This window comes from Molothrus aeneus, chromosome 2, assembly GCF_037042795.1.
Source record: "Molothrus aeneus isolate 106 chromosome 2, BPBGC_Maene_1.0, whole genome shotgun sequence".
NCBI lineage: Eukaryota > Metazoa > Chordata > Aves > Passeriformes > Icteridae > Molothrus > Molothrus aeneus.
The window spans coordinates 92,362,654-92,377,997 of NC_089647.1; the positions used below are offsets into that span (position 1 = coordinate 92,362,654).

Sequence of the window (15,344 nt, forward strand, 5' to 3'; positions counted from 1 at the left end):
CCGAATTGACTCGACACAGTGGAGACCATTATGCTGAATTAGTCACACATTTCCTACGAACATCTCCCTCAAAAACCTCGCTAGGAAGAAGCCACGCTGGGGTTATACCAAAGCACAAGGCTGGGTACGCGCCGTGCCAGTGGGGCCCTGCCGGCCCAAGCCCCGCTCCACAGACCGCGCCGGGAGCGGCCGCAGCGGACCGGGAGCGGCGCTGCCCCGGCGGGAGGCGGTGGCGCCCGGCCCGGCCCGGCCCCGCCCGCAGGCCCCGCCCCGCCGCAGGCCCCGCCCCTTCCTGCGCCCCGGCGGCCCCGGCCTCGCTCCGCCGCGGGTCCCGTACGGGCGGCGCGGCTCTGGCGGCGGGTTGTGCCCGCTCCCCGCCCGCGGCCGGGCAGCCTGCGGGCCATGCTGCGCGGGGCGGCGGCGGCGGCCGCCCGGCGGTGCGGGCTCGGCCCCGGTGCCGGCCAGGGGCAGGCGGGAGCGCGGCGGTGTTCGGGCGCTGCGCGGCGGCGGCAGTGGGCGCCTCCGGCGGGGTGCAGCAGCGGGATCGTGGCTTACAACAGCCGGAGCCGGAGCAAGGAGCCGCTCGTGCTGGCCACGGAAGGAGTGGCGACCTGGTAGCGCCTTGCGGCGCGGCGGGCAGGCGGGCGGGGGTGACAGGAGCGGTTTGTGTCCGGAAACAGCTCCTGTGTCCCGTTCTGGGCTCCAGTACACGAAAGACATGGAGCTGCTGGATAAAGGTCTAGAGAAGGGTCACAAAAGTGATTAAAGGACCGAAGCGTCTCTCTTGCGAGGAGAGACTGCAGGAGCTGGGCCTGTTCAGTTTAGGGGAGTGAAGACTGAGAGGGGATCTCAGCAATACATATAAATATCTCGAAGATGGGTGTCAAGAGGATCGTACGAGGCTCCTTTTGGCATTGCCTAGTAGCAGGACGAGGAGTCGTGGCCATAAACTAAAACACAAGAAGTTTCACCTCAACATGGGAAAGAACTTCTTTATGTTGAGGGTGGGAGAGCACTCAGGCTGTCCAGGTGGCTCATGGAGACTCCCTCTGTGGAGACATTCAAAACCTACCTGGACACATTCCTGTGTCACCTGCTGTAGGTGACCCTGCCTTGACAGGGGTTTGGACTGGGTGATCTTCCAACCGTAACAATTCTGTGATTCTGTTTGCCTCCCCTCTCTGCAGGTACAGCTGTGGGCCAACGGTGTATGACCATGCACACCTCGGGCATGCCTGGTGAGTCATGGATGGCTCCGTGGGGGCATCCAGGCGCATACACAGCACTGGACATCCCACGCCAGGGGTGCCAGGGATACAGTGCCGGACATCCCCAGGCTGCAGTGTGTGTCCTGGTGACAGAGCTGTGACCGGTGACACGAGGCCCAGCCCTCCACCTCCTGTGCTGTGCAAAGGGCAAAAGTCTGTTTGTTATGTATTTTTCCTCTTGTGCTGGAGTAGTCCATAAAGGGGCTGTTGGTTCTGCTGCCTGGCTAAGGCAGAGACAATGTGTGTCTGTGTCTTGGGAAGAAGCATTAGGAATGTGTGCGGTTTGTTTGGGTAGGGTGAGTTGTTACAAATCGTATCAGCATAGTGTGACCTCTCATGTGGAGGAGTTGTGATCCTGGAGCCTCTCAGCTGTGTGAAAAGATAGTTTCACCTCAGGTTAGGTCAGGCATTGTGTTTGCACCAAGGAAAAGCCATGCAGGGCTGGCTAATAGAAAAGTGCTTTCAAGGTTCATAGATGAACACATCGCATCGTAAATCTCAGAAAGTCCAGATAGCTTAAAGGCCTTTTTGCAGAATAACACTGTAGTGGCTTACTGTGTTTAAAAATAAAAAACCAATCCAGAGCAGCACATTTTTCTCTGTAGTTCATTAGGATTGTTAAAACAATAACCTAGCTTCATTATAAGTAACTTTGAAAAAGTACTTTAAATACACCAGAAGAAGTTGCTGGTACTTGTTTCAAAACAACGTGCCTGATGAGTAGACATGCAGGGTGTCTGCTGTTCCTGTGAAACTGAGGAGAGTTGCAGCAGTAGTTAAAGCTGCTCTTAAGGTTCTTAAAGAGCAGGTTGTGTTGTGCTCTTTGGAAGAGCAGGGGTTTATCAGATAATTGCCATCTGTATGAAGATCAGATATTGTGCATTTCAGTAACTGAATAATTCCCATTCAATGTAAGGGATTTCACAGCTTCTCATCCTGTCTCAACTTCATTCAGAAACTTGTGTTGAATCTTGCTCATGTTGAACTGAGCCATCGCAGTAACTGCACAACTGCTGCTTTGTTCTGTAAAAAGGAAGACTTAAAATACCAGTTATATGAAAGTACTGTTGTCAGTGCTAATGTTAATGCTGCTGTACTGTTGTGTATATGTTGTGGTGTCTTTTTCCTCCTTGCTTTTGTCAAGTCTCAGCAGAAAACTGACCTAGCTTTTTACTTGTGACCTAAAAATCAAGAACACAATATCTTGGACTTGTTGTTTGTACTTAGTATTTTCAGGAAAGTCTTAGTAATTGGTGTATTTAAATCTACAGCTCTTTGTGATATGGGCTATGTTACAGTTTACCTTGAAATAATCACAATTTAAAATCATTACTTGAAAGTAACTGTGTAAAAAAGATGGTTATAAGTTTCTTGTCTTTATCCCTCAGTTGAGGTTCTCTAGTGTGGTAGGGCCTGTCTTCCCTGACATGGTGTAATAGGGAAGGGAATTGCAGAGATGCTTCTGTCCTAAGGGGTATAGTTGATCTAGACCACAATGTTTTATAGAGGTGGAGAGTTTAACCCATTGGTCTTGCAGCTCTCTGTGGCTTTTAAATGTCTGTTTTTTCAGTGGTCTCTTGCCCTCAACTTCCTTGATTAAAAGAGGGAGTAGAAAGGCCTTGCTTACACTTGCTGGTTTTTTACCTATCTTTTCTTACCCATGTCTAAACTAGCAATTTCAGGCTTTCCCACTGTGGAGGTTTGCCATACATCTTCCTCACCCGGGTCTGACCTCTTCACGTGCTAATTTAAGAAAGGATGGTTAGTGCTGAATATTGCCTTTGGTGTATCATGCAGATACACCAGGTATAATTCTCTGTTTTAGCACCTCTTTAACCACCTTCACTTGTTGTTCCTGTTGCCTGACAAGGTGTCTGCACTGAAGACCTTTTGCTCTCTTTTCTCATCAGTTAAACCCTCCAGCGTGGGAGGACTTGGCTGTTCCTTTCCAGTATCTCTGGTCTTACACATGTCAGTGTTGACATTCTGTTGCTCAGCTGATTTGTTCAGGATGGTGGAGCACTCTTGGTTCTATTTGTTTATTTATTTTTAAAAATGGTATCTTTTTTTCCGCAGTAGCCAGGTCCAACCATAGAACAGCTGAAATGTGTTCTGCTGTTGGGGGCCAGGAGAGGCCCTGGGCAATAGCAAAAAGCCAGATGGAGTGGTGGCTGTTGCTACTCTGCTGCTCTTGTTAAATACCCTCATTTTGATGTACTTCTGCCACATGTTCTTTTCTTACTAGAATTCCCTTTTTTCCCCTCTGTCTTACATGTGCCAAACACAACAAATGGAGCAGGTAATAAAGCAGAAATGGATCATGGAAATGAGTTTGAGATCCTTGAAGAGAATTTGGAAATAATGGCATTATTTTTCTTCTGTCCTGTTTCCATTCCACAAGGAGATCTTTTTCTCTAAATAATTTAACATTCTCTAGTATGTTGTGTATCCAGTCCTAAAAACAGATGCTCTGTCTGCCTCCATATGACATCCAACACCCATTCTATATAGAGAAAAAAGTAAGACAGGCAAATAATAATATTTTTTTCCCCCCAGTTCTGGGTCTGACCTTGATTGTACTGGTTTGACCTGCAGCCTGGTTGGCATCCAGGTTCCTGGCTGAATGCTTTGAAGTAAGAGTAAAACCAGCCATGAGAGATTTCTCTTGCACGTGCTCTACCACCCCCTGATCTTGACTGTCTGTTTTGGCTGGGTTTTTTTTATCAGTGCTGAAGTGGTAAAGACCCTGTGGTATCAGGAATTCTGCTCTTGTTCTTGCAGAGTTTCTTCCATTAATTCAGTTGGAAGATGAGAGGACAGGGAACAGTGTGAAATTTGTGCCTGCTCTGGGAACAGTGACTGCAGGGCTGTTAAATCTAATATCAAGCTTTTGATGCTGGCGTTGTTCCTCTGAACAGGATCCAAAGGCCAATTTAATATTCTTATGGAATCGTGTCACCACATTAGATCAGCCTTACTCCCAGTGAGCTGCTATTCATTAAAAACTATCTCCCTGGCAGCAAGGCTTTCAAAAAGTCTTTTTTTCAGCATGGACACAGCACAAACAACAACTAAAAGTATTTTTCTTCATTGAGATATTCTGCATCCCTAAATCAGTACCTTAGTGCTACCTGGCACTTGCAGGGAAGGGTGCAAATCCATTTCTGGAGTTGCTTACACTTCTTTGTTCTGACAGCCATGGGAGTTGCAGTTTGTGTGATGCTGTGAATGAAATTGGAACCTGTAGGTCTGTGAACCTCCTTGCTGGCTTTGGAGAAAACAGCCCAGAAAGACTGAGGATTCTCATCATCTTGCAGGGCAGACACAGAAATTTTAGTCACCTTCTACTATCCCACCTGGTAATTTAGTTTAAATCAGTCAAAGTGTGTTTTGAGAATTAGAAATGGAGAGTCTGTGAGCAGAAGGAGCTGCAGCAGCCCTCCAGAGCTTGTATATCCATCAATCTATCAGCATTAAATACTCTGCTTTGTGGTAAAAGCCCTGAATAATTTTCAGAATAACTTTTATTCTCAAGTGTAAATAAAACAGAATAAGCTATAGAGCATCTACTCTTTGCTATCAGAAAAGATCTGTGGTGGTGTATGAATGAAATACTTTATTGGTGGATGGTATCTGTTGTTACTCAACCCTAAGAAAAGTTAATTTGAATCCTGCTTTATTTCTCCCTGTTCTTTTGCTGCATGACTTTTGAAAACCTGTTAGGATATACTAAGCCTAAGGGATGTATTTCAAGAACATCTGATCTCTGTGTCTCATTTTGTCCTGTTGGCTTTGAAAGAGTCTCCTAGCTCCTGTAGCTTGTGATACCCTTTGAATAAAGAGATGCAACAAAAGAAAACACTCAGAAAATCTGATGTAATGTGTCACTAATGCCAGAAGAGGGTAGGCCAGTTCAAGAGAAATTTGCTTGACTTTTGTGCAGGTAGCAACTGGTTTTGGAAAAACACCTTATGTACTGAAGATCTTCTCGTTGCAAGTGTTGGGATTAATTAGATTGTCCCTGTGGCTGTTGGTTATTTTTGTTTTAGTTTATTCTTACTACTGCATGTTCAAAAGCTCGTGTTTCTTTCTCTTCCAGCTCCTATGTTAGGTTTGATATAATTCGAAGAATAATGACAAGGTTTTTTGGAATTGAAGTTATCATGGTGATGGGGATCACAGACATAGATGACAAGATAATAAAAAGAGCCAATGAGGTAGGTGTGTGCTGCAGTCTTTGACTAACCTTTTGGTATTTTCTAAGCTGCTTATATAGGAAAATTAACCTGGGTTTGGGGTTCTTTAGTTATGTTTGTTTTAATTAGTAGGTAATTCATGTTGAGATTTCTGGTCCCCTAGTGTGGCTGTGATGGGTCTGGGAGTGAGGAGGGCTGAGTGTCGAGAGCTGGGGGGTAAATGGGTACAGAGCTGTGTGATGGGGAGAGGCAGAGAGGAAGCTGCCTTACAGCACCCACAGCTGGGATTTTCCTGCCCTCTCCCCCTGCCTGAGAGGCTGGAAGGGAACAAAAGCCCTCAGCACAGTGAAATTATCCCAAAGCTTAGCAGCCAGAAGGGCTCTGGGTCAGTTCTGGAGAAGTGTTGTGTGCCGTGATCGTGCAAGGCAGCACTGTAGGTACAGCACTGCCACGTGGGGCAGAGGGCAGTTCCTGGAAGGTGCCGAGCACCATCTAGCTGCAATGTCAGCACCTTGGAAAGGTTCACCAGGCCTGGCTGAATTTGTCACCCACAGGAAAGTTAACATTGTGTGTACAGGTAAGTCTTGATAAGACTGGGGCTGTAAGTGGTTCTTGGCAGAATTTTTAATATGACCTTTTTTACCAGATTAGCTTGGTGAATGATTATTTAAATAACTTTTTTTAAATGGTTTTAAAAACACTTTTTGAATCCTGAAGCACTGAGTGTATTCTGTGTTTTTATTCTGCATTTTGAGTCCTTTTGTTTAATTTGATTTTAGAATCTGTAACTCATGTCTTTGGGATCATAAGTGAATGTGTGGGATTGAATTGCAGTTGCAAGCTTTAAGATAGTTTCTTGGAGCCAGAGAATTTGACAGCTGTTCCTTTTACTTATCTTTAAGTAAACAGTTACTTTCTCAGTTAAATATAGGCCCCTGCATTCAAATGAATACTAGCAGAAATATGTCTGTTCCCTTAGTCCATTTACTTGCAGTTTTCTAAGGCAGTAAACAATTCTAAAACAAAGAACCCCCCCCTCCAAAATTCAGGCGTATTAAATCCATGTTTGCATTTTAAATTTTTTCCTTATTGTCAGAACATCTTAGAGATTTTGTGTTTGAGGAGGGGGAAATAACATGTTCTTGAAAGATGTGTTGCTTTACTACATTCTTTGGTTCTATGAAGTCATCTTTTCTTGGCTTTTTTTTTTTTCTGACCTTTTGAAGTGTTTGCTCAACCATTTGTTTTGGATGGCCAGGGTCTCTACCTCAGTAGCCTGCTTTTGTTGTTGGAACCTGAAGCATTACAGTGGTAAATCAACATGTCTGAGCTTGTTCATCATTCCCTGGTGGGGTTCATCTTGAGGAAACCTCAGAGTTGGGTACTAGTTGATGATGAACGTGCTGTATACCATCAGTGGCCCTTTGAGAGAGAGATGAGTCTCTTTGTGTGTTGAACATGGGAGGAAATTCACCATCTCCTTTCTGGAGGCACCTTTGTTTCTTTCTTGATCAAAGCAGCAGCTAAGCTGTCTAGAGAGGTGAATCCAGTCACTGATCTGTAGGCAGAAGCTTGTCTTTGTTTTTTGGTGCTGAGCATTGTCCTCATTTCATTGCTGCATGAACATTGTCTTCACCAGAACCTGCTTTGTCCAGGAGTTTGTACAAACAGTGGTACCCACCTGCTCTCTCAAAATCAGAACCCATAGAGATGCTCTAGTAGTGAATTGGAAGTGATGAAATGAGATTGATACTGTTAATGATTCAGTTACCTGCAAGGTGGAGACTGACAGTATGTTGTCTTCTCCCCAGTAGTTTGTTCTCAGAGAAGATGTAAAAGCATGCATTTGAAACACTTTGATACCATGCTTTTGCTTGCTAGGGCAGGTTCTGCTGTCATGCATCTTTCAATCCCTGGTCTCTTCTGAGTATTTGAGAACAAGTACCTTACCAGGTGCAAGTTCCTTTCCTTTTGGGTTGCATTTTCTCATCCCCTCTGCAAGAGGAACCTGTTCATGTCCCATGAATGAGAAATGTAGAGAAGGTGCTTGAGAAATGCTGGACTTGGCGAAGCGTGGAACTGGCTTTCAGTATTGAGATCTATGAGTACCCATGATCTGCTGAAATAGCTTATTTTTCTTAATCACTGAAAATGAATATCTTGTCTCATCCTGCAAGTCTCTGATCTGTCTTTCTGACACATAGGTGGTATTGGTGTTTCCTGTCAGTAAGTTGAATGGTTTTTATGTCCTGTGTATGGTAGTATATTTTGTCACTGGAAATGAAAGACCCTCTCAAGAGGAAAATAATAAGAGAGGGAAGGAGTTTATTATTTTAGTCTTTGGTTGCTTTCTCTTAAAAGAGATATATTAATATTTTGTAAATTAAGAAGCATAAATGAAATACTACTTCTAAGTTATTTATAATTTATATCTCCTCTCTGTCAATGTTAGATTAATGAGCCTTTCTGACTCTACCTTGGGGCCTCTCTAAGTCTTCCAATTAGCTATTAGCTATCTGAGAAAAGATTGCCATATTTTATATCATTAGTCTGAGTTATGATTTGCCAATCTGCTTCTCTTTTTTTCAGATGAATATATCGCCAGTAGCTCTTGCTCGTATTTATGAAGAAGACTTTAAACAAGATATGGCTGCCTTAAAGGTACAAACACTCAAGATTCTAAATTTAAGAGTATTTTCTAAGAAATTATTTTGGTAAAGAATCTGGTTTTGAGAGTTTGATCTGAAAAAATAAATTTGTTGCTTGGAAACTGAGTGCTGATTTACTTTTCATTCTTCTGGAATGATTTTGCACACCTTTTGAGTAAGGAGATGTGGGGAGAAGCAATCCTGAGCTTTGGAATGAACAAATGAAACTTTGTAACAGTTTTTTTCCATATTCAGTAGATCCTTGATTCACAGATACTACTATAATGCAGAAACAGCCTGATTGAAAGCACAGGAAACATGAAATCTTCTTTCATTGATTTCAAGTGACTTTGCTTCTTGTCTCCCTGTCAGAGGCAGAGAATGAGCCACTGGGAAAATCAGGGTTTATCTTTGCCACCCCTCTGTGTGTATTATCTTAAATACTACTTATGAATTTTTTATGATACTTGCAACTTTTTTTAAAGATACAATTGAGAAGAACGTTCTTTTATTTTGTTTCCTAGAATGAAGGAACTCATTGGCAGTGTGTTAATGCAATGTTACTCTTTCTTTAAGGTCCTTCCTCCTACAGTATATATGAGGGTGACTGACAATATTCCTCAAATAATTTCCTTTATAAAAACAATAATTTCCAGTGGACAAGCTTATGCAACCTCGCAAGGTAAGACTTTGAGCAAGGCAACTCCTTGTTCAGCACATGAATAGGAAGTCACTGCTCTTAGTAATCCTGTTTTGGAATCAGATGAGATACCTTGTGCCAGGCTTTCCTTCTGTTGCTTAACAGGGTGTGAGTGAATTGTTTGTGATGACATGAGTGGGCAGAACAACTATTACTCAATTTCTAAATTAAATGTAGCTCATTATTTATTATAATTGTTTACTGTAATAAACTGCTGTCTAAACTCCTTGGGGAAGGCCTGGCCTGGTTTCTGTAAGAAAGCTGGGGGAACCTCTGAAGAGGAGCTGTGTATCTCCTATGTGCTGTAAAAGATGTGTCTGCAAAGCAAAATGTGTGGGTTTCTTTTTTTAGCAGAGCTGGTGGTTGTAGAAGAATTCAAGTGCATTGTAACTGGACTAGGTGTAGCTTGAGTTGCAGTAGGGGAGGGGATTGCTGGTTGTGCATGGGCAAGGAAGAGCCTGGGAGATCCCCAGAATTCAAAGTTATGCTTTGGGCAGAATGAGTATGTGCACAGAAGCTACTGAAAAACTGGATAACATGGGAACATATTTTTGCCATATTTCTAAATTTCTAAATCAGAATTTCAAATGGGAGTGGAAGAGCGCTTTGTTTTGCTTTCAGTGAAATGTTATCAAGTTCTCATCAATGTGCTCCATCTTTGCTATTCAACTAAACATTTCTTTTGTATTAGGCAATGTTTATTTTGATGTTAATTCCTGGGGAAAAAGATACGGAGTGTTAACTGCTATTAACCCTGATACCCAAGATGAAGCAGGTAAGTTCGTGGCATGAGCTTGTTTGTGTTAATGCATTGTTTGAATGCATTTTGCATCTATGTGCAAACTTTCATTCAACAGTCTGAAACAGTTTTCTAACCCATTGTGTATAGCTAAGTTTCTGGTTAATTAGGATTACAGTGCTTTCATAGTTATTTTTTGAGGCACTCACTGTTGCCAGTGCAGGAGGAAAGTTGGGTTTTCTTCTTCCTTTTGTCCTTCCCTCTATACCTTTGTTCTGGTACCTTAGAACAATTAGGATTCTTAAGCAATTTTAATTAAATACTTGGCAGTGGTACATAGAAACTTCACACTGAGGTGGTGTTCTTGCTGTTGCAGTAACCAGCAGTGAGGTACTCAAGGGAAAACACAGGGAAACCTCACCTACCATGTTCTTGTTGGGGCAGTTGCACTACTCTGAAGTTAACCAGATTAATTGCTTCCTTCATTACTTGTCACTGGGCTAAGCATCCTCTGTGTGAGGGCGAGCAATCTCTTCATAAGCTGTGCTAGAGCAGGCCTGTACCCTGGGCTGTGGAGATTTTGCTCCAGTTCCTGCTTTGCAGGATTGCTGAACCTCTGTTTAGCAGGGTAGTAAGGGTCTGATCAGGTTTCTGCATCAGAGAATTTGATTCAGGTCTTCTACATCCTTTTGCAAACTAAAGTAAACAGTATTTCATCATTAAAAAAAAATCTGTTTGTAATTACTGAAAATACCTTGGGGGCTGATGCTCAGGTGCAGCCAGAACTTCTCACAGCTCTGCTCTGGAGTTGTTTCAGCGTTACGGCGCACAGAGGGAATGCATCTTGTCAACAGTTACTTAGAGGTAATTACTGAGTGCAGAGAGCCAGCTCCTCCTGGGCTGCACAGGGAGGAGGAGCATTGCCAGCAGCTCAGTGGAGGTGGTCCTTCTCTGCTCAGCACTGGTGAGACTGCCTGGAGTGCAGGGCTGGTGCTGGGCTCCCCAGAACAGCAGTGGAGAAAGCCAGCAAGGGGTCACAATAATGATGAGGAGCATCTTTCATCTCCAAATACTGGAGCATCTTTCATGTGAGGAAAAGCAGACAGAGCTGGACCACTGAGCCTGGAGAAGAGAAGGCTCAGGGGAATCCTACCCATGTGTACTCATACCAATGGAGTAGAGCAGATGGAGCCAGGCTTTTCTCTGTGGTGCTTGGTGATGGGACAAGAGGCACTGATCACAACTTGAAACATGGGAAACTTTATTTAAAGCCAAGAAAAATCCTTTTTACCCTGAGGATGGTTAAGACAAACCATGTTGCTCAGAGAGGCTGTGGAGTCTCCATCCTCAGTCAGAGCCTAACTGGACACCATCCTGGGCAGCCTGCTGCAGCTGCTCCTGCTCTGAGCAGGGGGTTGGATTAGGCTGTCCTCAGATGTGCCTTCCAGCCTCAGATGTGACTGACTATGTGTTTTACCCTGCTTCCCCTCTAGTCACAGCTGAGTGCATTCTTATTTCTAAAGATTTTGACACTTGTTTTGCTTAAAACTGAGATGTTGAAGTGTGCTCTTTTATAGCAGTACACTCAAAAAAGGGCAGAAGAGGGTTGGAGTCAGCAGATCCTGGTCACTCAGAACTTGGGGATCTAGTGAAAGAGCCCAGGTGAAGATTCAGTGGACAAAACTAGGGTTATATTTCTGTATCTTTAGTTCTTAGGAATTTTGAGTTGTATGATTCTAAAAGTGAAGCCATGTATTTGTCAGAAATAAAGTCCAGAGTCCAGAGCCCTGTTCTGTGGCTCCTGACAGGGGTTGCTGTGTGTTTGACTGGAGGTTAGGAGTCAGCAGATATGAACAGTCCTGCAGTATTGTAGCAAAAAGGACTGCATCTTTGGCAATGTAGTGAAGGAAGGAACAAACATAGCTGTGAGGAAACCTTTGTAGAAAACCCATTGCTGAAAACAGTAGTGATAAATTGCTACTGTCCAAGAATAGTTTTGATTCTTACCTCTGTGCACTTCTTTGTTTTATAAAATCTAAAACACAAAGTAATTGTGTCCCAGAGAAAAAATTGTGGGGGTTTATGTTTGTTTATGTTTGTTTGTGTGGTTTGGTTTGGTTTTATTACCTTTTCTGCTATAGTGCAGTCAATTTGTCCTGGGGAAACTGGCTGATATGTAACTAAATGAATGAAAAATAAGGCAACCAGGGAAGGATAAAAGGACTGATAGGGTAGGATATATTAAGGAATCTTGAATCCATCTTTGTAGCTTGTCAAAATCTATTTCAATATTCCAATATTCCAATATTTCAATTTTCCCCTGTGTGAGGGGGAAGAGAGGGAAGTTGTAGTGAAAAGAAGTTGATTGAAGGGGATTAAAATCAGAGTAGTTCACTAAATACACATTTCCTCTTGCTTTCATTGGTAATTTTTTTTCTTTGAGACATATCCCATTAACAAATCACTTATTCTTGCCAGCTGATTCTGACAAACGACATGGTAAAGATTTTGCCCTGTGGAAGGCTGCCAAGCCTCAAGAGCTATCTTGGAATTCTCCCTGGGGAAAAGGACGACCTGGATGGCACATCGAATGTTCCACAATATCAAGGTCAGATTTCTTGGATTTTGATAAATCTAATGCTATTTTTCATTTTCAGTCGCAGTACGATGGTAGCAGCAGTACTGAAATTGTTTTCTGACAGTAGGTAGCGCTGGTTTTAATGTGACCATTTTATAGAACTTGGGATGTCACAGGTGGCCCAGATAAACTCTGCTTCACCTTACTGTCACAGCTGCCTCGATGTTTTGGCACCTTCTCTAGAGTCAGACTTGGTGCTTAAAATATGGCACACGGGATCACACAGCCCATTAGCATTCTGTGGACTTGAGCTGAGTAACCAAAGGTGTGGTGAAAGTTATGGTACCTCTTCCATTCACTTCCCTTCCACTTCTAGCAGTCTCCATCAGTCCTAGTTCAGGATGTAGGTGTCAGGAGGACAGGGTGTGGGATTACAGCTTGATCTATGAGATCTTGCTGGCCTTATCTTAACAGCAGCTGTGGATGTTCATGCTCATAATCAAAGTGTTATTCAGCATTCTTGCTGAGTAGCGTTTTGCTGGCACTTGGTTTGATGTAATTTGCTCTTAATTTAAAGTTTCATTTTCACCACAGGAGAAAAAGGTCTTCTCTCCTTGAAGATTGATAGTGTACTTAGTTTTGCATTAGTCTCAGATCTTTTTTTGGAAGCTAATAAGAAATAGTTTAGATCTGACCTTGTTCAGCTTAAGTTTTCAGCTACAGCTGAAAGAAGATGGAACCAGCTGCCTTAGGTTTTTCTTTTATATGCTTTTCTGGTGCACCTGGGATTGTTAGTCTTTTCCACTTGCTTGTGAAAAGTGTTTATAAGGGTGATTTTCTGTCTGTAAGTAGTTTCAGCATAGTGAGGCAGCTCTTAAAGCAATCAAAGTGCACAAAATCATGCTGTGTTTGATGTACAACCTCTGACAGAAGTGCACAGATAAGAAATGCCAGTTACAACATGGCTTGTCTGCTAATGCAGTGCTGTTTATAGTCTGCATTTCTTTCTCTAAAAATGTATTTTGCTGAGGCTGGATGAGGCTCTTGCCATATAAATAAAAGACCCATGGAGAGCATGATTGTAGTAATCTTGGACTGTGAAAAATGGAGAGCTTACTTCGGTAAGTGACCTAAAACAATTTGTTGTCCCAGTCAGCTGCTGAAGGCCCATTTTTAAGCAGTACTTAGTTGTCTGTTTTGCCAAATATCTCAAAGCACTTTAACTATGTTAGGTGAATTAATTTTGATAAGTCTGTGAATGAGGAGTCTCTGGTCTCTAGAGCAGCCCTGGAGGAGGGAATCCCCTGCTTTGATCCCCTCAGGTCTGTCATTCTCTTCTCATTTTCCCTTGTGGTAGGTGAGTGGCTCCTCCTGTCCCTGTGCATTTGGCAGATCCATCTGTCACCTCTCTCCAGCTCTTAATGGTTTTGCTGGAGGAAACAGGAATTGCTCCTCTGTACAAGGTGGCACAAGGGGAGGTGAGGGTCAGTCCTGGGAAGATTTGTGCTTTAGCTGGTTTTGAAGCAGGCAGGAGCAGAGAAGGATGAACTTGGGAAATGGTGACAGCTGCTCTTTCTTCCTTGTCTCTTCTCCTCCTTGTCTTTTCCTCCTGTGCCCCAACAGCTTCTGCAAAGCCATCATGTGGCACAGTGTTAGCAGCGTGTTTTGTCTCAAAAAAGGACCAAAGTATTAATGTTTAGTCAGCTACCAGGATCACCTTGTTAAGGTGACATATGGGAGGCCTGTGTGTTTGTCTGTGGGCCTTGCATCTTTCCTGCTTGAGCACTCCTGGTTTCTGAGCAATTAAGGTTGACTCACATCCCTGTGAGGCTGTAAGTGTAAACTTTGTTTAACAGGCAAAATAAAGTTGCTAACCTGCCCAGCTTGACCTGACTGCGCACACTATTGTTTGAATTCTTACAGAAAAGGTACAAGATAAGGAAGAGTAATACCAAATTTATAGATGTAACTTGTTAGGTTTGCACATAAAGGCACCTGTCTGATGATGAAACTGTAGCAGAACAAGGAAAGGAGACATCCTACTTGCTGTCCTTTAAGGAATTGCTTCTAGTAAGGAGAAGTAATTGTGAACATATATGGGTCCTGTCTGTACAAGTTCTGCTGCAGTTTTGGTATCCAAGGTATGTGTAAAATCTTGTTTTAAAACTGCAGTTACTAAGTTGTACACTTAAATATATGTTGTTTCATCTTATTTTTATTTGCATTTCTTTTTACAAAAAGCTTTTGTGGTGTTTGCTTACTGATCAGGAAAATATTGTTACAGTGCAGTGTTTGGAAAGCAGCTGGACATCCATACTGGGGGAATAGATCTTGCATTTCCTCATCATGAAAATGAAATTGCACAGTGTGAGGTGTATCATCAGTGTGAGCAGTGGGGGAATTACTTTCTGCATTCTGGTAAGTAAAATATTGATCACTTGAGAGGCCTGTGCAAATACAATAGTTTGGGATTTTTAAGTTTGGCATTTCATGCTGTGAGAACACATTACACTGCCTGGCATTGTGTAGAACTGCTCCTTGCTCCTTCTGCATAAAGGAGCTTCATTCAGTGAAGTTTGTGCTGTACAGTGCTTTGAACTACGTCACTGATGGCTCCAGTGCTGTTCCCATTGATGGAAGCCTTGGCATTTGTTCTTCCTGTTGCTGTCGTGCTGGTTCTGGATGGACAGCTGAAGTCAACAGAAAGTCAGATTCAAGTCTGCAGCCTCTCTTTTGCTGATTAGTATTTTGGGCAGGATGTCTCTATGAACTCTTGAAGCTGGTTCTGTGAATAGAAGAGTGGCAGAGTTAAGCCTGTGGTGCACTCTGGGAATTACATGAGCTTTCATTTTTATATATTTGTACTGTACGGGATGAATATTGAATTCTAGTTTCAGTTCCCAGTGTAGAGCCTGTTGTAAATCAATAGCAATTGTCCAGAGGCTGGTACATCCTCCAGGGTGTGCTTTGTTCCCAAGGTGCTGTGGAATCCACTGCACTTCCACTGAGATGCACTGGTTACTGCCAAGGGGAGCCTTCTGTTGACAAACCAGTGAATCTGGCTTTTCAAACTTGGAACTGAATCTGTAGGGGAAGTATTTTTTGATACCAGCTAAATAAAGAAGAGTCAATTAAAAAAAAATAAGGAGAACTTAATTCCAAGGGCAATTTTTACACTGAAGTTCTCTAGGAGCTGACAGATTACATTCATTAAG

The 15,344-nt window shown here is 43.0% G+C and overlaps 1 protein-coding gene across 1 annotated transcript in view; it reads left to right on the forward strand.

Moving 5' to 3' along the window:
* The first annotated feature begins 402 nt into the window (after positions 1–402).
* Positions 403–15,344, forward strand: part of CARS2 (cysteinyl-tRNA synthetase 2, mitochondrial) — a 35,216-nt gene continuing 20,274 nt past the window's right edge. The window contains exons 1-8 of the mRNA XM_066545322.1: positions 403–614; positions 1,188–1,238; positions 5,368–5,485; positions 8,054–8,125; positions 8,689–8,794; positions 9,504–9,587; positions 12,030–12,159; positions 14,414–14,547. Coding sequence (XP_066401419.1) covers positions 403–614; positions 1,188–1,238; positions 5,368–5,485; positions 8,054–8,125; positions 8,689–8,794; positions 9,504–9,587; positions 12,030–12,159; positions 14,414–14,547 — 907 coding nt within the window. The remainder of the gene's footprint in view (positions 615–1,187; positions 1,239–5,367; positions 5,486–8,053; positions 8,126–8,688; positions 8,795–9,503; positions 9,588–12,029; positions 12,160–14,413; positions 14,548–15,344) is intronic.